Source organism: Salvelinus namaycush, chromosome 31 (genome assembly GCF_016432855.1).
Source record: "Salvelinus namaycush isolate Seneca chromosome 31, SaNama_1.0, whole genome shotgun sequence".
In the NCBI taxonomy this organism is placed as follows: domain Eukaryota; kingdom Metazoa; phylum Chordata; class Actinopteri; order Salmoniformes; family Salmonidae; genus Salvelinus; species Salvelinus namaycush.
Genome location: NC_052337.1, coordinates 36,295,935 through 36,322,803, shown reverse-complemented (window position 1 = coordinate 36,322,803; position 26,869 = coordinate 36,295,935). Strand labels below are relative to the sequence as shown.

General features: G+C 39.0%; 4 protein-coding genes across 8 annotated transcripts; 2 read left to right on the top strand and 2 right to left on the bottom strand.

The window, feature by feature from the left end:
- Nucleotides 1–225: 225 nt before the first annotated feature.
- LOC120026399 (calcium release-activated calcium channel protein 1-like) lies at nt 226–3,910 on the top strand. The gene is made up of 2 exons (XM_038971258.1): nt 226–587; nt 827–3,910. The coding sequence occupies exons 1-2, from the start codon at nt 474–476 to the stop codon at nt 1,385–1,387; spliced, it is 675 nt and encodes a 224-aa protein (XP_038827186.1). The 5' UTR covers nt 226–473; the 3' UTR covers nt 1,388–3,910.
- morn3 (MORN repeat containing 3) lies at nt 2,755–9,966 on the bottom strand. Of its 3 annotated transcripts, none has more exons than XM_038971256.1 (6): nt 8,625–9,965; nt 8,070–8,216; nt 5,232–5,389; nt 4,926–5,085; nt 4,168–4,352; nt 2,755–4,029 (listed from the first exon to the last, which is right to left on the bottom strand). In XM_038971256.1, the coding sequence occupies exons 2-6, from the start codon at nt 8,212–8,214 to the stop codon at nt 3,967–3,969; spliced, it is 711 nt and encodes a 236-aa protein (XP_038827184.1). In that variant the 5' UTR covers nt 8,215–8,216; nt 8,625–9,965; the 3' UTR covers nt 2,755–3,966. The 3 variants fall into 3 exon arrangements, with proteins under 3 accessions (XP_038827184.1, XP_038827185.1, XP_038827183.1); XM_038971257.1 differs by having other exon boundaries at nt 9,741–9,965; XM_038971255.1 differs by having other exon boundaries at nt 8,070–9,966.
- On the top strand, nt 9,038–16,191 carry LOC120026397 (transmembrane protein 120B-like). 2 transcript variants are annotated; one of them, XM_038971253.1, is made up of 12 exons: nt 9,038–9,185; nt 10,075–10,193; nt 10,316–10,432; nt 10,527–10,586; nt 10,685–10,780; nt 10,878–10,967; nt 11,091–11,156; nt 11,317–11,378; nt 11,526–11,618; nt 13,448–13,512; nt 13,826–13,894; nt 14,297–16,191. In XM_038971253.1, exons 1-12 carry the CDS (start codon nt 9,123–9,125, stop codon nt 14,411–14,413), a joined length of 1,017 nt encoding a protein of 338 aa, XP_038827181.1. In that variant the 5' UTR covers nt 9,038–9,122; the 3' UTR covers nt 14,414–16,191. The 2 variants fall into 2 exon arrangements, with proteins under 2 accessions (XP_038827181.1, XP_038827182.1); XM_038971254.1 differs by lacking the exon at nt 10,316–10,432 and having other exon boundaries at nt 9,041–9,185.
- Nucleotides 16,192–20,556: 4,365 nt separating this feature from the next.
- rhof (ras homolog family member F) lies at nt 20,557–25,044 on the bottom strand. Of its 2 annotated transcripts, none has more exons than XM_038970756.1 (6): nt 24,936–25,044; nt 24,483–24,689; nt 23,682–23,769; nt 22,228–22,337; nt 21,383–21,517; nt 20,557–21,166 (listed from the first exon to the last, which is right to left on the bottom strand). In XM_038970756.1, the coding sequence occupies exons 2-6, from the start codon at nt 24,615–24,617 to the stop codon at nt 21,002–21,004; spliced, it is 633 nt and encodes a 210-aa protein (XP_038826684.1). In that variant the 5' UTR covers nt 24,618–24,689; nt 24,936–25,044; the 3' UTR covers nt 20,557–21,001. The 2 variants fall into 2 exon arrangements, with proteins under 2 accessions (XP_038826684.1, XP_038826683.1); XM_038970755.1 differs by having other exon boundaries at nt 24,829–24,936.
- Nucleotides 25,045–26,869: the final 1,825 nt, after the last annotated feature.

Here is a 26,869-nt window from a genome sequence, read left to right as displayed (position 1 = left end):
TCTTCCTTCATCATAGGGTCAAGTAAACTTGGTGACATTTTGCACAAGTGGCTCTATATGAAAAACAATGACAGTAATCTAATCATTGTACGAACTAGAAAGAGTTTTGTGGTAAATTAGGTAACTACCTTGTTTGTATGATCAACTATAGCAATAACTCACTTATTTTACATAGGCAGACTTGTTCCAAGTTTATTTATCTTTGCCGCAATGGTTTGTGGGTAATCCAGAGTGCAGCCAGCCATCCAGCTCGATCGAAACGGCGGTGCGGAAGAAGTGGAAGTTACAAAGGTAAACATGAATACTAGCGATAATCGTTAGAATGGACCTCACCCGACATTTTTCTACATCGATGTCTGTGGACACCGAGGATGTTACTATCTAGGCTAGCTAATGCCAATTGTTGAACAGCCACATAGGCTACGAGTCAAACAACAATCCGCCCGTTCAGTCTATTCAATTTCAGCAGTGCAATGAGTCTGAACGAACATTCATTACAAGCACTGTCGTGGAGGAAGCTTTACTTGAGTCGAGCAAAACTGAAGGCTTCCAGTCGAACGTCTGCTCTACTGTCTGGGTTCGCTATGGTAAGGAATAAACTGGCCCAAAGTCAGATGCATAGCAGCAGAGGCAATTATTTGATGTGCATAGCATGAGGACCAGTATCATCCAAAACAAGAAACGTTATGTATTCATCATGTTGAATGGATTTCTTGCACTCCCTAGTTTATTTATTTTTGTTCTGCTTCATTTTGGAAGGTCATGTTCCAGACAGCCTGTCTTGTATGCTTATGTCACAATGTTCTTCCCCCCTTTCTTCTCTCAGGTAGCAATGGTGGAGGTTCAGTTGGACACAAGCTATCCATACCCACCTGGTCTCCTCATTGCCTTCAGTGCCTGCACCACAGTGTTGGTGGCTGTTCACCTCTTTGCCCTGATGGTTAGTACCTGCATCCTGCCTAACATCGAGGCAGTCAGTAATGTTCACAACCTCAACTCGGTGAAGGAGTCTCCACATGAGAGAATGCACCACCACATAGAGCTGGCCTGGGCCTTCTCGACAGTCATTGGCACACTGCTCTTCCTGGCTGAGGTGGTGCTCCTCTGCTGGGTCAAATTTTTACCCATTAGGCCTAAGAACCACAACCCCAACAATGGGACCATATCTGCAGGTGTGGCTGCTGCCATCACCTCCACCTCCATCATGGTGCCTTTTGGCCTGGTATTTATAGTCTTCGCTGTACATTTCTACCGTTCCCTTGTCAGCCACAAGACAGACAGACAGTTCCAGGAGCTGGAGGAGTTATCCAACCTGACCAGGCTGCAGAATGAGCTGGACGGTAGAGGGGAGTCCCACTTCCAATCCCCCAGCTCTCATTTCCCATAAAGACTGACCTCTCGTTGATAATGTCTATTTCAAGCCAATCCTTTGTTGCCAATAGTTTTACATTTCTATTAAAACACTACATGATCTGCTCATAATTTCAAAACATTTGAGATGTTACTCACCGTTTCCAAATGTTCACATTTCTAGATATTTTTTAAATTATTTTTCAAAGAATGATTCCAGTCAGTGTTTTTAACTTTTAACTGAAACTATACCAGTTAACACAGTGGTGTCTTAAAGATGCACTCCAACCAATCGCAGCACTCCAATGAATAGCAGCTGTCAGCAATTCCAACACCACGGATAAGCTCATTTTGAAACACATGAAAGCCATTACAAAAACAGACTTTCTATCCAAAAACAAATAGTTTAAATGCCTAAAAAATTGAAAAGTGTGCAGGTACTTGCTACTGTGATTCCTGAAATGCAGAGCCTGTTGAATTATTTTTCTAATTCAAAATTATACTTTAGTTAAATTGTTTGCTAACTCAGCTGCTTAACTAGCTCTGTCTTATTGACCACTCAATATTGCAGTTATTAACTTTTTATTTTAAAACAAAAAAAGCTAAATTAGCCATGCTATGAATACAACTCTCATCTGCTGTCGACATCAGGATACGATTTAAGAGCACTAGTTAGCTCCAAAAGTGGTCAGTAACTTTGGCTGCATGCTGACGGTGCATTCAGAGCTGTCCAGTGGCTAGCCACACTACAACCTTCATTTTACCAGGTTCCCATGAAGCAATTGCAATGACAGTCAACCACAACATACCCGAGAGTCTCCTGATTAGCACGGGGTAGTCTGTGTTTAATTTCATTGTGTATTAAAAACACAGTTTGTCATTGTGAGGGGATTACGCCAGTGGTTCGAAGGGGGAATTAGGCTTCCTGGGAAAACGTGGTCCAAGGTTGCAACAGTAACCAAGGGGGCCGGGGGCTTAGCAAAGGGTCATTTGGATTCGTAACATACCACACAAATTGCTAAATCGTATGAAATCATACAAATTGCTATATTTGTAACATATCACACAAAATGGATGACATAGCACACAATTGGATGAAGTCGTACACAAAAAACGGGTAGCACTTTTGTCTCGTGACCAGCACTTTCAAAACTACTGGCTGAAGTTATACAAACGTTTGAGAATGCATCTTTCACTGGCACTTGGAGCATTTAGGCCAGTTTTGTTATTTGTTTTACCTTACAGGTAATGGTAGGAGGGGGCTAAAGAGGCCTCTCATTAAAGGGATAGTTACAAAATGACACTGGTTTCCTTACCCTCTAAGCAGCCCAAGGACAAGGTATGAAAGCAATCTATGCTTTGGTTTCCCTGGCACTGTTTCCACATGTTAACGTTTTAGCATTTGTGGCACAAATCACATTGATGGGTCGATATTAGCAATTTTCGCGCATCGTGTCCAAATCATAAGAAAGTATCTCAAATTGATAGTAAAGCTCAAAAGTCACTTAGAAGTTTTGAACATGATGTGCAAAAAATTACTTGAATGGGATTTGTGCCTCAAATGCTAAAACGTTAGCTTGTGGAAACAGTCCCAGGGAAATTAAACCAAAGAATGGATTGCTGTAATACCTTGTCCATACTGCTTAAAGGGTAAGGAAACCAATATGTCATTCTGTAATTTGGGTAAACTATCCCTTTAACTACTACATTGTGACAAGTTGGCTTGCCTCATTGTATTCTATGAGCACCAATGAACGGGCACGTACCTCTGCCCAGGCGTTGCTGATGCATGCCAGATCTTACAATGCCTGGATAGGTATTTTAAGTACCAGCTAACCACTTTTGTTATAGCAATCTGGTGTCCGAAGGCACAGTCGACGATGTGGCACGCAACCATTGGTTGATGCATGCAACGTCTGACCAGCGGAACGCGACCATTGTCTTCTGTCAGTTCTGTATTCAACCTAAGGTTCAGGTTTCAATTCATGTTTGAGAGATTAAATGTAATCAGCCTGCTTATTAAGTTATTTTTAGTCTAATCGGTTGGCCAAATGTTGCTGCATAAACTCTACAAAAAGTGTTTTCATAGTTGTAAACTGTGGTATTGAAATAGCATTTTGTACCATGATTATTTGGTCGGAAAATATGAATTTGTGACTAGAAAAGCGTCAAGTTATTTTCACTGCTGCTTAAACAGTGAATACAGAGATTAACTGCACATGTTCTTTCTGAACACAATTGGCTTTGTAAAAGTGTTATTTGTTGCTTTAATTTTCTGTTCAAAGTGCACCCTTTGTGACTTGTTTGTACACTGAGTGGGTTGGTCTTGGCAAATGTAACTGTTTACTTTTTGTTTTGCTTCTAGGAATGTTTGTAATACCTCGAGTTGCCACTGGGGAATGATATCCAGATGGCACCGTGATCTCATTACAAGTCAAATCATGTTCAGTGGTCCCGTTTCATAGAAGTAAAATTACTAAAAAACTTCCTCATGATGATGTGCTCTCTTTATTCGTTACATGATGGCATTTAACAGCATGGTAAGTGAGCATGGTGTCCAGAGATCAGCAGAGATGGAGCACTTTAGGGTGTTCTGATGTTCTTCTTTGGCTTGTCCTATTCACTGTGGTATGTTGATTGTGTTTCCATTAAAACTGATCTCACATCCAACAGATGTACCTTAAATAGAGAAAAGGGGGAGACCTCACCATACACTGAATTGATATTCACATAAGCAGGTAAAGTGGCTTGGCTCAACACTTGCAACACCCGGTAAAGACAAACCTCTTAAAACACTTCAAAAGACAAAGTATGTACCTTAGGAATCGGGTATATTGTGGGTGTTGGTGCCTCAGCTCTTCCAAAGTCAGACACTGTTCCACATTTGGCCACTCCGTCCACCCAGAAGCCCTCATAAAGCTGACCTTTGTCCAGGTAAAAGAACTTTCCATGCCCATTCTTCTTCCCATACTTCCAGTTGCCTTCATACCTGTTTTCGTTGGCTTCAAAACAAATGAGAGAAGTCGCAACCTGACATACTGTATATAGTCTACGGCTAAATCCATTCAGACCCAAACAGAATTCATTCAAACCAAATGACAACTTTTTTTTCACCAAAAAAACATTGTATTAACGAATCACTGTTGGCACAGTAGTAAGACTTGTGTGCAATATTTATTTCTTAGTGTTTCATTGAATTACATCCATATTGTCAAAGTACACTAATGAAGATGCAATAAAATGTAGTCTACAATTACTTAATCTCTCACCCCTCCACTTGCATACTCTGGAAATCAACTTTTTTTGTCTTGCACACACCCCTGACAAGTTAACTTTTTTTTTTAATTGTTAATTTTTTTATAAATGTAACCGGTAAGGCAAATTCTTCTTTACAATGACGGCCTACCGGGGAACAGTGGGTTAACTGCCTTGTTCAGGGGCAGAACGACAGATTTCTTGTCAGCTCGGGGATTCGATCCAGCAATCTTTCGGTTACTGGCCCAACGCTCTAACCACTAGACTACCTGCCGCCCCAGTCATGAGATAGTCTTAACTGTAGAATAATGTGCCCTTACCGAGACGAAGCATGCCCTGTCCGTGATGTTTGTTTTTCAGCCATTCTCCCTCATATATGTCCCCATTGTCATAATACATCCTGCCCCAGCCACTCCTCTGATCCTCACTCCATTCTCCCTCATAGCAGGCAGTGTCACTGTAGAAGTAGGTCCCAAACCCCTAAGGTAGATGAGAAGACATATAGAAACTTGCCCTTGTTTCACTGAGGCCAGGTGTCTTATAATAAATGAAGAAATAGAATAGACCTAGGTTTATATTATTTACATTCTCAGCCTAACAAAACAAACTTTGTCCTGTGTACATACATGCTTTTTGTCATTTTTCCATCCACCTGAGTATTCCCTTGAATACTCATTGGTTACAGACAGGAGTTTGCTGTAGGTCCCATATCCATCACGTTTGCCATATTTCCAGTCTCCATCATAAATGGCCCCGGCCTTCTTGCAAATTTGAGTTCCTTTGCCTAGAAAAATTAAAGGAACAGTGAGAAAAGCCACCCACATATTCATTGCACATTAAAAAAAATAGGTCTAGCTGGTAACAAATTAAGTGGTGACCAACACTATTGAAGTTATAGTGGGAAAGAAAAAAAGTTATCTTACAGTACCTGACAACTTTGGACACACCTACTCAATCCAAGGTTTTTCTTTATTTTTACTATTTTCTACATTGTAGAATAATAGTGAAGACATCAAAACTATGAAATAACAGATATGGAATCATGTAGTAACCAAAAAAGTGTTAAACAAATCAAAATATTTTATATTTGAGATTCTTCAAAGTAGCCACCCTTTACCTTGATGACAGCTTTGCACACTCTTGGTATTCTCTCAACCAGCTTCATGAGGTAGTCACCTGGAATGCATTTCAATTAACAGGTGTGCCTTGTTAAAAGTTCATTTCTGGAATTTCTTTCCTTCTTAATGCGTTTGAGCCAATCAGTTGTGTTGTGACAAGGTAGGGGTGTTATATAGAAGATAGCCTTATTTGGTAAAATACCAAGTCCATATTATGGCATGAACAGCTCAAATAAGCAAAGAGAAATGACAGAACATCATTACTTTAAAATATGAAGGTCAGTCAATATGGAACATTTCAACAACTTTGAAAGTTTCTTCAAATGCAAAAACCATCAGGAGCTATGATGAAATTGGCTCTCATGAGGACTGCCACATGATTGATTTGATTTGGATCTCTTTTAGTCCTCATTTGGACTAATCTTCAAAGAGTCCTTAAACATTAAAATAGAATTTATAATATGATCACATTTTCACATATAACACACTGTTACAAACAGACATAATACACTGACATATTGACCAGGTAAATACTCTAACAGTCTAAAAAGATAGATTGATTCTTCATCGACCATAGTCCAGCACAACTTTCCTATGTATTATATTGAAATGGTTTTAAAGTATTGTTTGAATTTATATATTGAAAGGTTTCTGGTTTGCTCAGCTAAATTATTCAATTTCTTTATTGGTCTAAATCGAAATGTTATTTTGCCTATTTCTCTTTTCTGTCTGGATAACACATGGATAACACATGGTGGACAATCTATTCCTAGTATTTACTGAATGTCTGTCTCTTACCAACATTCTCTTTTGTCCAAATGATTTAATGATCCACGAAATCAAATGCTGCACTAAAATCTAAAAAGAGTACTCCACAAACCTGCCATTATCCATAGCATTGAGCCAATGGTCAGTCATGTCAACCAATGCAGTGGTAGTGAATGTTTTTTGCGATAAGCATGCTGATTGGCTGTAATCAGATAATTATTTTCCATGTACTCCCAAATTTGTCTACTCACAATACCCTCCAATATCTTACTGAGTGAAGGGAGTAGACTAATTGGTCGACTATTGGGAGGAGTAATTGGTTCTTTGCTGTCTTTCGGGATAGAACACAGTTTAGCATGCTTCCCTACATTTGCAAATGTCCCTTTTTCCAGTGACCAATTAAATATGTATTTCAGTGGAGCTGCTATCTGGGGAGCAGCATAGTGAAGTAAAAAATTGGCCATAAGATCATAACCTGTAGATTTACCATTGGGTAATGACTTCAATAGGTTTAACACCTCTACTGAGACTATATCCATGAATGTTAATTTGCCCATCATTTACAGATCAGGAAAGGAAGACCCAGAGTTACCTCTGCTGCAGAGGATAAGTTCATTGGAGTTACCAGCCTCAGAAATTGCAGCCCAAATACATGCTTCACAGAGTTCAAGTAACAGACACATCTCAGCATCAACTGTTCAGAGGAGACTTTGTGAATCAGGCCTTCATGGTTGAATTTCTGCAATGAAACCACTACCAAAGGACACCAATAAGAAGAGACTTGCTTGGGCCAAGAAATACGAGCAATTGACATTAGACTGGTGGAAATCTGTCCTTTGGTCTGAGGAGTCTAAATTTGAGATTCTTGGTTCCAACCGCTGTGTCTTTGTGAGACGCAGAGTAGGTGAACAGATGATCTCCACGTGTGGTTCCCACCCTGAAGCATGGAGGAGGAGGTGAGATGGTGTGGGGGTGCTTTGCTGGTGACACTGTCTGTGATTTATTTAGAATTCAAGGCACACTTAACCAGCATGGCTACCACAGAATTCTGCAGCGATACGCCATCCCATCTGGTTTGCGCTTAGTGGGACTATCATTTGTTTTTCAACAGGACAATGACCTAACACACCTCCAGGCTGTGTAAGGGCTATTTGACCAAGAAGGAGAGTAATAGAGTGCTGCATCAGATGACCTGACCTCCCCAATCACCCGACCTCAACCAATTGAGATGGTTTGGGATGAGTTGGACCGCAGAGTGAAGGAAAAGCAGCCAACAAGTGATCAGCATATGTGGGAACTCCTTCAAGACTGTTGGAAAAGCATTCCAGGTGAAGCTGGTTGAGAAAATGCCAAGAGTGTAGTATTCTACAATATAGAAAATAGTAGAAATAAAGAAAAACACTTGAATGAGTAGATGTGTCCAAACTTTTGACTGGTACTGTACATTCTTAGAATCTGTTGAAAGATTTTTTTTTAAATGGAGAGAACCAGTCACAGCCCATGTGTCTGAACGGTGACACAGTAAGCCTAGGCCTAATACTTGGTGTGTGCAAAATCTATGTCATGCTACAGTAGTACCATGCTTCTTGCTGTCTAGCCAATCCCCGGTGTATTCATCTCCATTGACTGAATAAACAGTGTGTCGCAGTCCACACTTTTGTGCCTTTCTGTCCCATAATTTTGACAGGGGCTCCACTTTTTGAGGTTTCTTCAGATGAGGCATGGCTGTAAGCAAAACATACATTATTTTCAAATTTGTTTGAAAAAGTTATTAACTTAAAGGCACAATCCTTAATCAATTTACAGCATAACTGCAGCCCCACCACCTGGTTTGGAGGATGCTGTAGAAATACATGTATCTGGTAACCTCTAGACTACAGCTATGGATGCAAAGACTTGACAGTCCATTCATGGTACAGGTAGTTGAAAATAGTTTATAATTTGAAGCTAGCTATAGCTACATTGTTTGTTTACAATGACTGATCAAATGACAACCAAAACAGAAACAAAATTAGAACATTTCGCAGGTTATGCCAACTAAGCTTCAAATTAAATTAGCTAACTAGCTAGCTAATGTGGCATTTTTATACATTACTTTTACAGCTAAAAATAATTTATTAACTCAAATTGTACCTCGTATGTGTCCAAGCGAACGACTCCTTTTAGCTCAATCCACTTGTCTTTTCAATTTTCAAAGTGAAGTAAAATTTAACATTAGGTCAACATAGCTGGTTAGCTAGCTAGGTGGTAAAAGACATGCGAGGCAACAATGACCAAGCGTCCTCTCCCCATAGCAACCAACTTGCATAGATGTAGAAATACTAGATTTCGTTCGGGCTGAGAAACTTTCTCAGTTTTTGTAAATGTGTCATTATATTGCCCTCAAAATCATTATTCAAAACATTCATACAAATACAGTTCTGTTCATGAAAATGTTACTGTAGTAGGGGTTCCTGTCTAGTAAGTTTATTTCTGCACTTTAGAACAAGTGACGACACAAATGTACATTTGACAGTAGTAGGCGGTCGGACGCATGCGCTCTAAATGAAATAAGAAAATAATCGTGGACAGCTGTACTAGCGGTTGGAGGTTCTGTACAGTGGGAGTCGGCGAGTGCCGCTTACTGACACAATGTCACTGCAAAGGTGTCAAACTGAATGGGGAGAAATTGACCAAGAATATCAACAGTTACAGGTAGGCCTATGTGAAGCCAGTTTGATAACTAGCTAGGTGCGTGGCATGACGTGGACTACCGCCAGTTCAGAAAGAGAGGTTGGAGGATGATAACTGATATAACGTTACTATTGTCAGTTCAGCTAGCTTTCTAGCTAGTTTAGCTAACCCAGCCAACATGGCTAGAAGCTAGCTAGCAAGCAAACTAACTTGATAAAGGGTTATCATCAGGTATTTTTGTACACAATATGTTGTATTTAGGAACTTTCCAATATAGCTAGTTCGTATACTGCGGTATGTATCTGCAAGTCAGATTTACTTGAAGTGGTACAGTTAGTTTTTAATATCCGCACATTTGAACAATGAATGTCGAATGTTAGCTAACGTTAATTATCTAGCAATAATAACGTTAGCCTGTTAAAGTCCTTATAACCAGCAAGCTAGCTAGCTAACTCCTATTAATAACAATGATTAGGTAACGTTAGTTGTGTTTTAGTGAAATCCACCAAGTTTTCACTACGGCGCAGTTAAATCAGTCAACCAATGCGCATAAGTAGCAAATAAGTGTCACTTAACTCTGGGTGTAGTCGTGTCTTCCTCCCCTCTTAACGTTATTTCCTTCTTAATTGCTACCAGTTGAAACGACTGGAGAGGTTTCAATGATATTGTAATGTTGCCTTCCATCCACCTGTCATATACTGCTAGATCAGGGACCATAGAGAGAGGAAAGAAAGAAAGTAAGCCACTGAGACAGCCTCAAACTGCAAGAATAAAAGAGGGGATCTGTCCTAGACCTTATCCATCACGGCTTGTCTAAATTTGGAGTTGAAAATAATTGCCTGACAGTTATCAACATATTTGAATACTGGTGAGCAATGTGCAGTCATTTGTTTTCCATTTTTATTTCTAGGAAACTCACAAAGTGTACAGACAGAAGCTCGACGAGCTCACCAACCTCCAGGCAACATGCAGCAGTGCCATTAGTAAACAGAGGAAGGGTCTAAAAGACCTCCGGCACAGTCTGCGCAAGTAAGTAGCCTACTATTAGTGCTGGCAGCTTGCAGTTATTGACAAAGAATGGTCCAGTCTTGTTTTCCTGTACCAAAGGTCCTCATAATTAGGACCTGAGCATTTAGTGTGTTCTCCTACAGATGTACAAAAACAAGCGATGAGAAAGAAACGGAATTGATCAAAGACATCCAAATGCAAATTAAAGACAAAGAACATTTCTTCTTTGATATGGAAGCCTATTTGCCAAAGAAGAATGGGTCAGTGTATTTGAGGACATGGTTATTTTTTGGTTGGTTACAGATTTTACGCAGTTTGTCATTAGTGGGTGTAAAAGTATGTGTCTCTTTTCAGATTGTACTTAAATTTGGTCCTTGGCAATGTGAATGTCACACTCCTCAGCAACCAGGCTAAGTAAGTGTGTTGCTTCAGCTTTAACAAAATATCTGTATTCTGTCACATCCGTTTGGTTGCTGCATCTGATTCCTTGTTGCTTCTTTTCGCTCGAGCAGATTTGCCTACAAAGATGAATATGAGAAGTTCAAGCTTTGTATGACAATAATATTGATGTTTGCTGCCATAACCTGTCTCTTCTTGTTCAATTACCGGTGAGTTGGTTATATTATACATTTTGATGTTTCCTCGTAGCATCTTTTAATGTTTCGTTAAAGCAAGGTAGTTGTAAATGTCTGTGTTTTGTTTCAGTGTCACAGATGAAATCTTCAACTTCTTGCTGGTTTGGTACTATTGCACTTTGACCATAAGGGAAAGCATCCTCATGAGCAATGGGTCCAGGTGAGCTACTAAGCTTTTTATGTGACTGAATTATTTATTTACTCCATGAGATTCAAATACTAGACTAGCATGTCGACCTAGTTCTGCTTCTTTATTCTAATTCCACTCAATGTGTCCTTTCAGGATTAAAGGGTGGTGGGTCTCTCATCATTACGTCTCTACCTTCCTATCAGGTGTAATGCTTACCTGGTAAGTCCTTTTTATTTATTTTCAACTTTGAACACTTTCATTAATTGCTGTCGGTCAAAATCGATTGGCAGTTACCCTCAAAGGTTGCCTGACGAGCAGTTTGATTGATAAATGTTATTTGATCGCCTGTATTGATTGGTTCCTCTGTTTCTTCTCAAAGGCCAGAGGGGTCCATGTATCAGATGTTCAGAAGTCAATTCCTTGCCTTCTCCATTTATCAGAGTAAGCATCTACTTTCTAATTTTATCTTCATATGTGTAGAGGTTTTTGAAAACAAGTCGCACAATGTAAGTCCATGTCATTACTCATACATGATTGATTGTAAAAGTATTTGATTCATTTGTTGAAATTCATCCCTGTGTTTTTCAGGCTTTGTGCAGTTTCTTCAATATTACTACCAAAGTGGCTGCTTATACAGGTTACGAGCTTTGGGAGAAAGAAATCAGTTGGACCTCACAGTAGGTAAGATGAGTTCCTTTTCAGTTAAGACAGTTTCTAAGGCTTGCTTATTGGTTATGACTTGGGAAAGCTTTTGAACCATTAAGTCACAACCAAAATTATTGGCACCCTTGAAAGGTTTATTTTTATTTTTTAAAGGCTGTATAAAATAAATAATACAAATACTGAGCTATATTGTATGCTAAAAAAAAAAATAGAACATTGTGTGTTTGCATTTGTTGGATGACATGAAAATAGAGCTCTTTGGCCACGCACACCACGCGCATATACAGAAAAGAACTCCATACCTACTGTAAAATATAATGGGGGTGTTTTGCTTAATTAAATTGTCGCCAGCAGCACAGTTAGTCACCAACGCTCTGGTTAACATTGTAAACAGCCTAACCAGCTCTGCTAGGTCAAGTAAAATGGTCAGAGTGAGGTGTTCTCTCATTTACATCTGGAAGTAGCAAGCAAGCTAGCTAACTTTACCCAGTTAACTTGGGTGCTTGACTGCCGTTGTGAGGTCAGAACGATCAAATAAACCCTATTCCTATTCCCGCACAGGGCGGGGTTGAGACCCAGGGCCTCAAGCTTAATGATGAGCTTGCAGGTTACTATGGTGTTGTAGGTTACTATGGTACTATGGTGTTGAATGCTGAGCTGTAGTCAATGAACAGCATTCTTACATGGGTATTCCTCTTGTCCAGATGGGATAGGGCAGTGTGATGGTGATTGCATCGTCTGTGGACCTATTGGGGTGGTAAGAAAATTGAAGTGGGTCTAGGGTGGCAGGTAAGGTGGAGGTGAGTCTCCCAACGCAGTGCTACTGGGCGATAGTCATTTAGTTAAGTTACCTTTGCATTCTTGGGTACAGGAACAATGGTGGCCATCTTGCAGCATGTGGGGACAGCAGACTGGGATGGGGGAGATTGAATATGTCCGTAAACACACCAGTCAGCTGGTCTGCACGTGCTCTGAGGACGTGGCTAGGGATGCCGTCTTGGGGGGCAGCCTATTGAGTGTTAACACGTTTAAATGTCTTACTCACGTCGGCCATGGAGAGGGAGAGCCTGCAGTCCTTGGTAGTGGGCTGCGTTGGTGGCGCTGTATTATCTTCAAAGTAGGCAAAGAAGGTGTTTAGTTTGTCTGGAAGCAGGACTTGGCTGGTTTTCTTTTTGTAGTCTGTGATTGCCTGTAGACCCTGCCACATACGTCTCGTGTCTGAGCCGTTGAATTGCGTCTCCACTTTGTCCCTATACCGACATTTCGCTTGTTTGATTGCCTTGCGGTGGGAATAACTACACTGTTTGCATTCCGCCATATTCCCTGTACAAGACATTTGCATGTGTGTTAATAGTTCTTACAAAGAAGTGGGCCACAAGCAACCATGACTGGAAAAATGGGACAAAGGTGGTGTTTTACCCTTGAGCAAGTTGCTACTCTTCTAATTTGAGTGATGTCCCAGTTGTCGGGATGCCCTGCATGAGTTCACACACGTCCTCTTTTAATCAAAGTTTACATTTCTACTGCCCAAAATTCCAATTATGATATACTGTAGAAAAATATATTTAGTGAAATCTTGCTGACCAGAGGGAGCTAATGGACAACATTTTGCAATCAGTTTGCAGCTGCCCTTTGAACATAGTATTGGTCAAGAGGATAAAGGTTTTGTCCCTCTTGTTTAGCTGTTTTTGATATAGCTTACTTTACTCTACCATGTGTTTTAGTCTAATGATTAACCTGTACTCCTGACAAAGCCAGTTGAACTGGATGTAAACATACTGTCTTTCGGGAAGTTTATGCATTATTCAATGTTCTGGATTTTCCACCATGTATTAATTGTTTTGCAGAGGGGTTCCAGTCATGGATGTGGAGAGGGCTCACCTTTGTCTTGCCATTCCTCTTCTTCGGACATGTAAGTCTAACACAACTGTACTAAAATGGTTATCCAGGGATGAGGTCTGGGTGTGTGCCAGCTTGTTTCACACAGACTAGGATGAGGCGTTATGGGGGAAGAGAGTGGAGTGGGGAGACTTGAAGTTAAAAGATGGTATTGCAAAATCTGTCACACTTGTAAAATAAGTGTTGCCCAACATGATTGCAAAGCTTACATTTTGTTCCTTATTTCAGCTGTTTATACTTTTACATGTACACACGCCAGCTGCCATGCTTGTGTTCTTGAATAAGGTTTTAGGTCTTAGACTGAGCTTTTCTCTCTCCATTCACAGTTCTGGCAGCTGTACAATGCGTTGACCCTGTTTCGGTTGGCAGGACATAAAGACTGTAAAGAGTGGCAGGTAAGGACAGAAATACTACCACCCAATCTCTGTAAAATCCCTTGTTTTCAAATAGAATACAGTACAACATGCCTCTACATCCATCCTTGTCTCGTTACAAGACTACTCTCTACTCAGTCACTGGCCACATCATCATGATGCAAAATGCATCCATTTTGTGTCATCATGAAGTAGCTGGTGACACTTTGCTTCTTAAAAGCTCAATATCTTGAAAACTTCTCTACTGACATGCCACATTTTTGGAACAGTGTATTAAAATAAAAATCCCTTTAAGAATGACACCTGTGATGTCATTGTACTAGATGTCATCAATGGAAGGTTTAACTTCCAGTGTCAGTAGTCTTGTAAAGATTTTCAGCAAAAATGTGATTTCTTCTTTTAATGCCTTTTTGTGTCTTTCAGGTGTTTATGTTGGCATTGACATTTCTTGTCCTATTCCTGGGGAATTTTCTTACCACATTGAAAGTTGTTCGCCAAAAAGTACAGGAAAACCCAGAGAAAGTGCAAAAGCAAGAGTGAATACGAGTCTGACTACAGCTCAGACTCCCAAGTGGCCAGTGACCATGAAACAAAATGGCACTTTGAAACGCACAATCGATGGAAATATGGACTGCAGGGGGTTTTTGCCAGGATAAGACGGAGTGAAGAGACCGATGTGTCTCAGCCTTGATGTCAGTTGCAACATTAACCAATAACCTTGGCTGAATGTGCTTTTGTTTCCAATAGTTTGTCGTTGTCCTTGCTACACATGCAATCACAACACAGAGCGGCCTTCTTCTGGCAGATGAACCACTGGACCATTTGAGACTTGATCCTGTAGATTTAGAGTAATTGGACAGACTTATTCATTATGGTGTGGATGTATTTAGGACAGAACATGTACTACATGTACAGAGATCCACTCTTTAAACTATATGCAACTAAACAAAGACGGGTAGCATTAGGTCATGAGAAGAGGTTAGATTTACCTACAAAGTATATGTACTGTCAATACTTCACACAGCTGTTTTCGGTATGGAATATTTGAATGCATCCATGGCACAGCAATTTTGACTGTTCACAACTACAAGTGTCTGTCGTTTTGATATATTTTTCAGTAAAGATGCATTGAACTATACAATTCTCCCGGTGTGCTGTTTGAAAGTAAACCTGTTTCTTTTCTCTGGATATTGACATGTTGATGCGGGAACATCTTATATAAAAAAACTAATGTCTGCTTTTTATTTCAGCAATGTACCAGCCAGAACTTGTTAACTGATCATAGACATTTACAAACTTTAACAGCAGCCATTTACTACCATTGTTTGGGTTGTTTTGGCAACCATAAATTACAGCTGTTCTATTTTTAAATAAATAATACTATTTTAAATAATGAATATACTAATAAATGTCAAGGTTTTAGTATACAAGGATTTTCTTTCCCTTCTGTAATGCACCTTGTTAAACTGAGTTCCTGGTGTCATAACTTAGTCGATTCAGAATTAAGACACAAATCCATCTTTAAATAAATCCTGTAATCCAGTTCAAAATGATAACCCTTTCAATTAATGGTTATTTGAGACCTGTCCAATTCAGGCTGTGCTGGTTGTTTTGAGTTCACCTTTGTCACAGTATGCTGTAAATGTCTACTTCAAACAATTGCTGCTATGATCACTGGTACTTTGAGCAAATGATTGGGAATAATGTCTTCAGTACAAATATGCTGGCGTGATCAAGTTCTATAACTCTGCTAACATACCGTATGTATTGTAACGCATCAACTCTGAACTAAGGCAAAATCTCATGAGCTTGTGTGTATCCCTTTTCAGTGTCATTTAATTTTGAACTGTAGTATTAGATCTGAACAACTTCAGTACTTAGTGACAGCGCTCTCTAATGCCTCATCTCTCCCTGTAGCCTGTCACAATTACTTGATTGATTTTTTTGTTCCATTTGGAATCAAGCGTTCTGTTTTGTTATTGAGAAAATCTAAGTTCTTGGATATTAGTCTTGTTTCCGTAAAGAAGGAAAATCCATTCTACGCTTGAAGGGAGCCACTCTTTTTGTTATACTTGTAGGCAAAAGCCTGTTATTGACCATTAGTCCAAAATGTTACATTCTGTTTGTAACATCAACTTCCGCAATGCACTACACAACCGCACCTATTTCCTCATATGTTGTGGTATTGGTTTCATGTCATGGATTGTCCCATAAGACTGTACCTTGTGCCTAAACGTATCACTGTAACAAGAGACAGTGGACTAAGTGATTTCATTGATTGTCTCTGATTACATCTGATTAAAGAATGATATCTGAGAGGAATTTATTTACATTGATAAGGCCCTGTGTTTTGGATGGAACTAACATATTAATTGATAAGTCATGTAACAAACGTATTTGCTTAGCAAAGAAATATATACATCAGCTTTCACATTTTATTCAGTTGCCTATCTACAGTACTACTGTAGGACACATTGCTATGTCAGTGTTTTTTCATAGCAACCACCACTAGTGGGCACTGTCATTAAACTTTAGAAAACTGCAATAGATATTTGTCCAGACTACAGCTCTGAAAGGAACTGATGTCTATCAGCTTTCAACCACAGTAGTAAATGGTTGTAAATTGTCCTGACAATGTAAAAGGTGCAGTCTACTTATCATCCTCTGCAGAAAGGGTAAGTCGCTTACATGAACATGTGTAATGGCAGTGGTGTAAAGTACTCAAGTAAAAAATACTTTTGGAGTATCTCTACTTCACCATTTATGTTTGACTACTTCTACTCCACTACATTCCTAAAGAAAATTATGTAATTTTTACACCATACTTTTTCCCTGACACCCAAATGTACTTGTTACATTTCAAATGCTTAGCAGGACAGGAAAATGTTCAAATTCACACACTTATCAAGTGTAGGCCGTCATTGTAAATAAGAATTTGTTCTTAACCGACTTGCCTAGTTAAATGTTTTTCTTTAAAAACACCCCTGGTCATCCCCACTGCCTCTGATCTGGTGGGCTCACTGAACATATGTTTTGTTTGTAAATTGTCTTAGTGTTGGAGTGTGCCCCTGGCTATCTTTTAAATAAAAAAAGAAAACCTTGCTATCTGGTTTGCTTATTTATTACAAGGAATGTGAAGTGATTTATACTTTTATTTTTGATACTTACAGTACCAGTCAATCGTTTGGACATCTACTCGTTAAGGTTTTTCTTTTTACTCTTTTCTACATTGTAGAATAATAGTGAAGACATCAAAACTATGAAATAACAGATATGGAATCATGTAACCAAAAAAAGTGTTAAACAAATCAAAATATATCTTATATTTGAGATTCTTCAAAGTAGTCACGCTTTGCCTTGACAGCTTTGCACACTTGGCATTCGCTCAACCAGCTTTGAGGTAGTTACCTGGAATGCATTTCAATTAACAGGTGTGCCATTTTTGGAATTTCTTTCCTTCTTAATGCGTTTGTGCCAATCAGTTGTGTTGTGACAAGGTAGGGGGGTATACAGAAGATAGCCCTTTTTGGTAAAAGACCAAGTCCATATTATGGCAAGAACAGCTCAAATAAGCAATGAGAAACGACAGTCCATCATTACTGTTGGAAAAGCATTCCAGGTAAAGCTGGTTGAGAGAATGCCAAGAGTGTGCAAAGCTGTCATCAAGGCAAAGGGTGGCACCTTTGAAGAATCTAAAATGTATTTTGATTTTGTTTAACACTTTTTTGGTTACTACATAATTCCATGTGTTATTTCATAGTTTTGATGTCTTCACTATTGTTCTACAATGAAGAAATAGTACAAATAAAGAAAAACCCATAAAAGTTTGACTGGTACTGTAAATATATTTAAAAACAAATGCTTTTAGACTTTTACTCAAGTAGTATTTTACCGGGTGACTTCCACTTTTACTTGAGTCATTTTCTGTTTGGGTATTTTTACTTTTACTCAAGTATGACAACTGGGTACTTCTTCCACCACTGTGTAATGGGCAAACTATTCCTTGAGTGGGTATATATTTATAGACGACTTCGTGAAACAAATCTTGCCAGGTGATAAAGTGATCAGTGGAACCAAGCTCTTCCTAGAAATTGAACTGCGAAAGAAAATGACATTCAACCTCTCAATGATGGATGGTGAGACAAGCTTAAATGTTAAGTCCCCTATTTAGGGGTCTATGAGCAGTTCTTGGACCGGTTCCGACTGACATTTGTGTGTACGAGCGCTCTGTGAACCACGCAACATGTACAGGCAGAATTGACGCGTTCATGTAAGCCAATGATGAGATCATAGAGATCCTATTAAATTCAAATTCTATGGCTGAGATGCAGTAGGTGTAATCTGACACCTCATTTGCATAGAGAGCAACACGTCACATTTTCTGGCCTATCCAGACAAGGGATCGATTTCCTCTGGCTGTGAACCTCGCAGCTCAGCTTACAATATGGCATATGAAACGGGAAAACAACTGCAGCAAAAGCAGTGTCATCTTGCTGTGATGTTCTTAGATGGATTTAGAGATCAACATGAAAAAACCCAATAATTTCGTAGAATTCAAACAAGAGCACTTTTTCTTGGTCACAGGGGGACTAAATCACTTTGTGCTTAAAGCTGAAGTTGTAACGAGTTAGCAGGCATTTGAATGGCGTCTTTGAGCAGAAATGGTACCAATTTTGTACTGCAACTAAGTACAGTTGAAGTCGGAAATTTACATACACTTAGGTTGGAGTCATTAAAACTCGTTTTTTAACTCCTCCACAAATTTCTTGTTAAGAAACTATAGTTTTGGCAAGTCGATTAGGACATCTACTTTGTGCATGACACAAGTAATTTTTCCAAAAATTGTTTAAAGACAGATTATTTCACTTATAATTCACTGTAACACAATTCCAGTGGGTCAGAAGTTTACATACACTAAGTTGCCTATGCCTTTAAACAGCTTGGAAAATTCCAGAAAATTATGTCATGGCTTTAGAGGCTTCTGATAGGCTAATTGACATTTGAAACAATTGGAAGTGTACCTGTGGATGTATTTTAAGGCCTACCTTCAAACTCAGTGCCTATTTGCTTGACATCATGGGAAAATCAAAAGAAATCAGCCAAGACCTCAGAAAAACAATTGTAGACCTCCACAAGTCTGGTTCAATTTCCAAACGCCTGAAGGCACCACGTTCATCTGTACAAACAATAGTACGCAAGTATAAACACCATGGGATCACGCAGCTGTCATACCGCTCAGGAAGGATATGCGTTCTGTCTCCTAGAGATGAACGTACTTTGGTGCGAAAAGTGCAAATCAATCCCAGAACAACAGCAAAGGACCTTGTGAATATGCTGGAGGAAACAGGTACAAAAGTATCTATATCCACAGTAAAAAGAGTCCTATATCGACATAACCTGAAAGGCCGCTCAACAAAGAAGAAGCCACTGCTCCTAAACCGCCATAAAAAAGCCAGACTACAGTTTGCAACTGCACATGGGGACAAAGATCGTACTTTTTGGAGAAATATCCTCTGGTCTGATGAAACAAAAATAAAACTGTTTGGCCATAATGACCATCGTTATGTTTGGAGGAAAAAGGGGGAGGCTTGCAAGCCGAAGAACACCATCCCAACCGTGAAGCACGGGGGTGCTTTGCTGCAGGAGGGACTGGTGCACTTCACAAAATAGATGACATCATGAGGGAGGAAAATTATGTGGATATATTGAAGCAACATCTCAGGACATCAGTCAGGAAGTTAAAGCTTGGTCGCAAATGGGTATCCAAATGGACAATGACCCCAAGCATACTTACAAAGTTGTGGCAAAATGGCTTAAGGACAACAAAGTCAAGGTGTTGGAGTGGCCATCACAAAGCCCTGACCTCAATCCTATAGAAAATTTGTGGGCAGAACTGAAAACGCGTGTGCGAGCAAGGAGGCCTATATACCTGACTCAGTTACACCAGCTCTGTCAGGAGGAATAGGCCAACATTCACCCAACTTATTGTGGGAAGCTTGTGGAAGGCTACCGGAAACGTTTGACCCAAGTTAAACAATTTAAAGGCAATGCTACCAAATACTAATTGAGTGTATGTAAACTTCTGACCCACTGGGAATTTGATGAAAGAAATAAAAGCTGAAATAAATCATTCTCTCAACAATTATTCTGACATTTCACATTCTTAAAATAAAGTGGTGATCCTAACTGAGCTAAGACAGGGAATTTTTACTAGGATTAAATGTCAGGAATTGTGAAAAACTGAGTTTAAATGTATTTGGCTGAGGTGTATGTAAACTTCTGACTTCAACTGTATGATCATATTTATTTTCTATTTAGAAGGTGAAACAAGTCATAATTTGATTGTTATTATATTTAGAAAGCATTTCAACCATTTCCAGCCCTATTCACCCACTTTTGTTGAATAGGGGAAAAATCATATATGATTTGTCATATTTCTATCATATTTGTACTGTGTACATGAGCTTGTGTCCTCAAAAGTGATTACAACTCAGCAATTTCTAACTATTTTTACCGGAAAGGTGAGATTTTAATCTTTCTGGCAGTATAAGCATTACTTGGTATTGTTTATGGCTCTCTCATGATAAATAATTACTTTTGGTATGTCTATTTACGCAGAAATCTACATTTTGATATTACATTTAACTGGTTAAAAATAAACTAATAAATCACAGAAGACCAGCAATGGGTACAACAAATGATTTATAAAAGTAAAAATAGCAATTCAGTAACTGATAAAAAGGATATTTGACAAAATTCTATGATACACAATCTCGATCTACTTCTATCATATTCCCACTTATACTTTGGCCTAACGTGGAGACAAAACCACTCTGGAATCCCAGGATAGACCTTGCACCCACAGAACTAGCAGGATTACCATCTTGACCCTAGCAGACATTAGTTCAGTGTTGAATATTATTGTCCAGATCCCAAGGGCATGAGTTGGCTGGGGATGGTGTCTCCAGACAGGCTCTTGATGAAATTGAATTAGGATGACCCAGGATGTGGCAAGCAGTTGTTTATAATAGACAAGCAGCATATGGTGTAGATTTGACATGTAAGAGCAGTGGACCGGGTGTCCTGTTGTGTCAATTGACTTCAAGCCTCTGTCCTTTCACTAAGAGGTCACAGGACGACACAATGCCTCTTCCTCGTACGGTGTTTTGCTCTGCGGCTGGATGCCAGGGCTTTTTTAGTGGCCTCTCTGAAAATGTCCTCCACGTTTTCACGATATTTGGCTGAACACTCCAGATAAAGCTCAGCACTCATGTGCCGCCTGGTCTCCTCACCCTGTGGAACCAAACAAAGAGTATTCATTGGAAGACAGGGGAGTACTGGATCAGAATTGGAGACTGACACACAGGGCAAATCAGGTGGACTAGGATCAAACATTTGAGAAGCAATTGAAGGCCATCATCCATAATTCAAATGAAATGATTCAAGCAATGCTGCACACTGTAAGTTATGTGGATAAACCTGTCATCAGGAGGACAGGTTGATCCTCACCTGTGTGTAAGTAATGGGAGCCTGGTCCATGGCTTTGAGCCTCCTGGTACGTTCCTTATCCTTTCTCAGGTCAGTCTTACAGCCAATCAGAATGACAGGAACATCGCGACAGAAGTGGTTCACTTCCGGGTACCACTGTGTGAGTCAGCAGATCACAAAAGTGAATGTAGGGGTCAGAGGTCAAGGAGGAAGGTGGTCAAAATATCACATTGGGATCGCAAAAAACACTCCATAGACAGGTTGTTTGGTTTGGCTCTACGTCCATTGCATCACACACCCAGGTATCGGTTCTACAAATAGGTGTGTTTTCTTTTGTGTTTACCACCCCCCTCCCTTGCTGTAGTGTTTTATGCTTACAATGTCTCACTCTGACTGCATTCCACATGTCTTTATCACACTGTTTGCATTCATGGCTCTGTATTGACATTTCCCTGCTCATTGAGGGAGGCTTCCAGCACAGTCCCAGTTTGTGCTGTGGTTGATTCACATGTAGCGAGGGGAGTCAAAAGAAAGTACACCACTATATCAAAGTCAATCATTTACAATCATTCATCAAACTAAATTCCTACCTAGACATGACGTCTAACCACTGATAAGAGGTGAACTCGCACAATCCTTTTCCACCTCTCTGTAGTGACTAATGTTGGGTTTGTTGTACAAACCACACTCAGTTAATGTTAGGTTCATTATGCACTGTACTGGGATCCTAGCAAAACACACCGGCCTGTCCAATTCACTCTGTAGTCAGCTGCTTTAGCATTGGATATTGTTGGGCAGAATATGAATGTCATTGGCTGTCACTGCATAATGTAATATCGTTGATGAATCATGGTCAGTGAGCTTACTTTGATTAAGACATTTTCAAAACTGGTGGGGTTGGTTACGTCATAACAGACTAACACCAGGTTGGCATTCTGATAGGAGAGTGGCCTCAAACGATCGTAGTCATCTTGGCCTGAAGAAGGTACACAGAAATACACAATGTTAAGTGTTTGATTATTTTTTTTAAAGAAAATAGAGACAATGGTAAACAAGGATCTGATCTATTGGGCTTATCCTAGCAGTCCAAGAATGAAAAAAAATGGCACATTCATAAAATAACAATGTTAAAAGTATGTGAAATTAAAATGTTCCACTTTTATCTAAAAAAAACAACAACTCTAGTATGGAACAAGTTGATACAGAACCATGCTGGGGGTGAGTTATAAAACCACATCCTGGCTTCAACTTCCATTTCCTGTAAAATAAAGTGGCTGGTGCAGCAGTTAGGGTAAGCTGATGACTCATGTGAACACTGTGGTGGGACGTGATACTATGTTCCAGGAACAACCTAAGTAGATCATTCTGCCACTTAATAGTCAATACGTGTCATGTAAATATCTAGAGGGGAGTGGAATATCCAGTATTGATAGAGAGCAAGTATAAAGTCATTTCTGAAACTAATTTCTCAGGAAGCCAAGTATCCTACGAGTCTGGATAAAACCCCAAAATCCATAACAAGGATTAGAAATCAAGTTTGACATGATCCTAATCAAATAAAAAACTTTTCAACAGAGTAAAGCATTATTTTGAAGCTACTTGCAAGTAAGTAACAATAAAACAAAGATGTTCAATTCAATCTAGCCATTTCAGCTGATAATCTGAGGTTTCATTGACAATGTCTAGTTAAAAGTTTCAAAGACCAGTCAGATGACAAACACAGATAGAAACAGCATTTCTGTCTATAGATGAGCCTAGGCCACATCCTGTCACAATAGCTTTCTACAAAACTGCTGCTTATCAGTCCTGCAGGAGGGCAAGGTGTAATGCTCAGTGAGATGTCGTGTCATACTCATAGTTTACCAAAAATGTTTTATTAACTACAAAGTCCGACAGTTCTACAATAATTATTCTACAATAATCCACTATGACATTACAACACAACACCTTGTTCGGGAAAAAGGAGCCAGTCAGAGAAAGTCATAAGACATGTTCAGTGCTCATCCTAGTCCAATGTTAGTTTTTACTGCTTATTCTCCAGAAAACAAGAGTATCTTTTTAAAACAGATGGCTATATTAGTTTCTAATTGAAACCCTTTCAGGATCTCTGTTTTGAAACCATTGTTTTGAATGCATTGACGTCTGACACAATTCTATCCTTCTCTAGCTTTATGTTCCACCTAGCTGATCAAAAATCTGCTATCAGAATACCTCTGCTCAAACATGACAGGCAAGGTGACTCCACATTCACACCCTGCATATCTGCCCACGTGCAGAAACGTACACTCTGTTAGATATATAGATACTTAATAATACTTACCAGCTGTGTCATAGAGGTTGAGTCGAATCTCTTTCCCTCCATACTTGACTGTGGTGACATATTTCTCAAACACAGACGGAGCATACTTCTGTTAAACAGAAATGACAAAGGGAGAAAGAAATTCCGTATTTCAATCATTTTGCATTTCCTCCATGGGATAATATTAAAGCACAAAATTGAGACATAATAGAACCAAAACTGGATACAGTGCCATAGAACACTACATGTATTCAAAATCTGTCTAGGACAATACCCTAATTATGTAACAACGTTATCTTTGGAGATGGAAGCCTATATTTAGAATAGTGTTATTTCTCTGTTCTCAAATACCATGATTTTGTTTGGGAGTGTTAATGCAGTGTAAAAGGAATATATTTGCCTTAATTAATTATTCGAAAGGTTCATGTTTATGCTGGAACTTTGGCATTACACGCATTTCAGTCTGAACTTGTATAATGAACTAAACATACATCTGCTGACCAAAATTAAATAATGGAGATGTCAATAGAATAATTGTTTTATTTGTATTAAGACATTTTAGTAAGATGAAATATATAAACAATATACTTTTATATTAATTTCATGATAGAGAAGTGGAGATAATCATTAGGCTACTCATAACATTTTAGTTTCACAGCCAGCCTCTGAGTATGGCTTGGTGATGACACCCTCAACAGGGCACAAATGAATCATGACTGCATAATTCAATATATTTTTTAAAGGGTGATTATCTTAATCTAAACAATAAAATTCAAACACATTTACCTTCTTATATTTAAAGAGATGCCATGCTGTCCTTACCTCTGGAAAGTCTCCTTTGGCATAGACCATTAGAAGGGATGTTTTCCCACAACCCCCATCACCCACAATAACAATTTTGAGTTCTTCTCCCTTCTTAGCGGTGCCATTGCTTGTCATAGTACCGTTCTCAGTCATATCTCTTCCGTACGGTCCAACAGGTCGCCGTCAGACAGAAGTCAGGGTAACGTCAGTTCCTCCAAACTGAGTCTAAACACATGTCAGTGTTGCACGATAAGTTAATTGAAAGAAACTGAGCTTGGCTAAGTAAGAAGAATAAGTGAGTAAAAAAGGGAAAGGAAGAAACAAAGTTCAGGCTCATCTTAACCAGGTCTTTCCCTCTGCTCACCACTTCTTGTTCCTGTCCAAACACTTCTCACCCACATCATTTTGTTCACCGGAAGAGTCTCTGTGGTAAGACCTGTCATGCAATAGTCAACAGCAGTGCTCTCTCACCTTCCCGCTCTGTAGTCATCTGGCCTGTCCCATAACATCACTAGGTGGGGCTGAGGCTCACACAGAGGCATTGTCTCTATTTAAAAAGGTGTATTGAGTCTGCTTCAGCAAAGTTCTGAGTAGTTCACTCTCCTCTGTGCCCTCCTCCTCCCTCTCAGAGAAGAAATCAATAATGATCAGTGGTATCTGAGAAGTATTGGTGCTCTGTGATATAGAGGGCTATTATTGTAAGGACTCTGATGAAGAGTGGGGTTAGATGGGGTCAGGGATCACACAGGCCTAGTAACCTTTGACTTGATGGATCTGTGCCACCTTGAATTCTAGAGATCTCTTATTTTACTTAGAGTTAGGGACATAACCACTATGGATGAAAAGGCTATTCTATGTCACCCTGTGTGCCTTCACTGGGCCTCAAATTATACTGAAAATGTGACCACTAAACCACAATAAATGTAAGTTGGCAGTTTAGTACTAAAGATACTTTTTTCTTAGCGTAAGATGCAATTCTCTTTTAGAAATCATAATCTCTGAGATGTCTTCTTCATTTTGACAGTTGTCAGTATTTTAAACCACCAACAATTTCAAAAGAGCAAAGACAACACAAGACAGACATCTTATTGATTTATATTTATTTGCAATTCAAAATTATATTTTGATGAACATTTCAAAAGTAAGAGCAAGCATGAAAGACCATTAGGCAAGCAAATATATTTTTTAAACAATTTCTTACAAAAGTAACATTATATTTTGATTAACATTTTATAAGAGAAAGTACATTTGAAAGACCATTTGGTAAACTGTTAAACATTTTTTTATGTTTAAATGCATACTTTTATGTAACTCTTTTCAACCTAGTGCTTCATTGCCACCTACAGGAATGCCACCAAAAGGGATATTTCATTTTGGCTTCTGACAGGCAGTATGCGTGTGAAAAACAACAAGTAGAGAAAAACTATATTAGACATCTATTTGGTTTAGATAGCATACAGTTTGTGGCAAAATAAATAGACCCAAAGAAAAATAAAGGCAATTTCAATATACACACAATATCTACATTTGTATCAGTGGATTTTGTCATGTTTTTCTCATCTAAATTATGGGACTTATGTGAAGTGATATGTTATATGAATAATAACGTTGGCTATATTCTGTTATTATTGCACCAATAACAGTTAATCAATTTCTCTTATATTTATTCAGCCCTTTGGAGAAGACAGGCAGCTGCCCTTTTGAAGGACAAGGCCTATAACACTCATATGCTCTCAAGCGGTTATGGAACAGGGAAAAGACTATTCAGAAAAGAGAGTGAACGCATATGAATAATGTAGGGCCTATGTTTAAACACATGCATAAACATTCAATATTCGCATTAAATTTGAGTAAAATTAGGTTTTGACTAGCGGTACTAAAATGGCCGCTCTCTCTCTTCTGTCCATTTCGTACTGTGCGCAAATGGTGACGCTGGAGTCGAGGCCAAACTCGAGGAAATCTTGACAGCCTCCACATAATGTATTCGCCTCCAACACTATCCAAATCAAAATTATCCATGGGATTCATTTTGATTTGGATAGTGTTGTAGGCGAATACATTTTAAGCAACATTTTTGTTTAAATCTTACAATTGTATCTTTATTTTCCTGTGGCATAGGCCTACTGAATTAACACAATTTATGAGCTAAAATGCCATCGTGCACGCAACAGAAATCAACGGGAGTAGCCCAATTTGATCATTGTAAAGCCCTCCCTATAATCGGTTATATTTCTGTGGGACTGCAATCCAGATTAGAATGGTCAAAATGTGATTCGAGAAATAGACGTGTTGAATGTATAGTCTATGTTAAACGTTTATAACGGTAAATATACATTTTGTAACTTTTAACAGTGTTTAGTCATTTGGCAAATTATCTAAATTACCCTGGGTCTATTTATTTTGAA

Bases quoted from the DNA above. Each gene is read 5' to 3' on its own strand.
- LOC120026399 (XM_038971258.1), top strand. From the start codon at position 474: ATGAGTCTGAACGAACATTCATTACAAGCACTGTCGTGGAGGAAGCTT. The intron at 588-826 runs GTAAGGAATAAA...TTCTTCTCTCAG, and splicing joins TACTGTCTGGGTTCGCTATG to GTAGCAATGGTGGAGGTTCA.
- morn3 (XM_038971255.1), bottom strand. From the start codon at position 8,235: ATGTATGTTTTGCTTACAGCCATGCCTCATCTGAAGAAACCTCAAAAA. The intron at 5,390-8,069 runs GTACTACTGTAG...TAATTTTTCTAG, and splicing joins GCTAGACAGCAAGAAGCATG to GCAAAGGAACTCAAATTTGC. The intron at 4,030-4,167 runs GTACATACTTTG...TCTCTATTTAAG, and splicing joins CAATATACCCGATTCCTAAG to GTACATCTGTTGGATGTGAG.
- LOC120026397 (XM_038971253.1), top strand. From the start codon at position 9,123: ATGTCACTGCAAAGGTGTCAAACTGAATGGGGAGAAATTGACCAAGAA. The intron at 10,587-10,684 runs GTAAGTGTGTTG...TCGCTCGAGCAG, and splicing joins CTCCTCAGCAACCAGGCTAA to ATTTGCCTACAAAGATGAAT. The intron at 10,781-10,877 runs GTGAGTTGGTTA...GTTTTGTTTCAG, and splicing joins CTCTTCTTGTTCAATTACCG to TGTCACAGATGAAATCTTCA.
- rhof (XM_038970756.1), bottom strand. From the start codon at position 24,617: ATGACTGAGAACGGTACTATGACAAGCAATGGCACCGCTAAGAAGGGA. The intron at 23,770-24,482 runs GTAAGGACAGCA...TCTGTTTAACAG, and splicing joins CCAAAGGAGACTTTCCAGAG to AAGTATGCTCCGTCTGTGTT. The intron at 22,338-23,681 runs GTAAGTATTATT...TACCTTCTTCAG, and splicing joins CAACCTCTATGACACAGCTG to GCCAAGATGACTACGATCGT.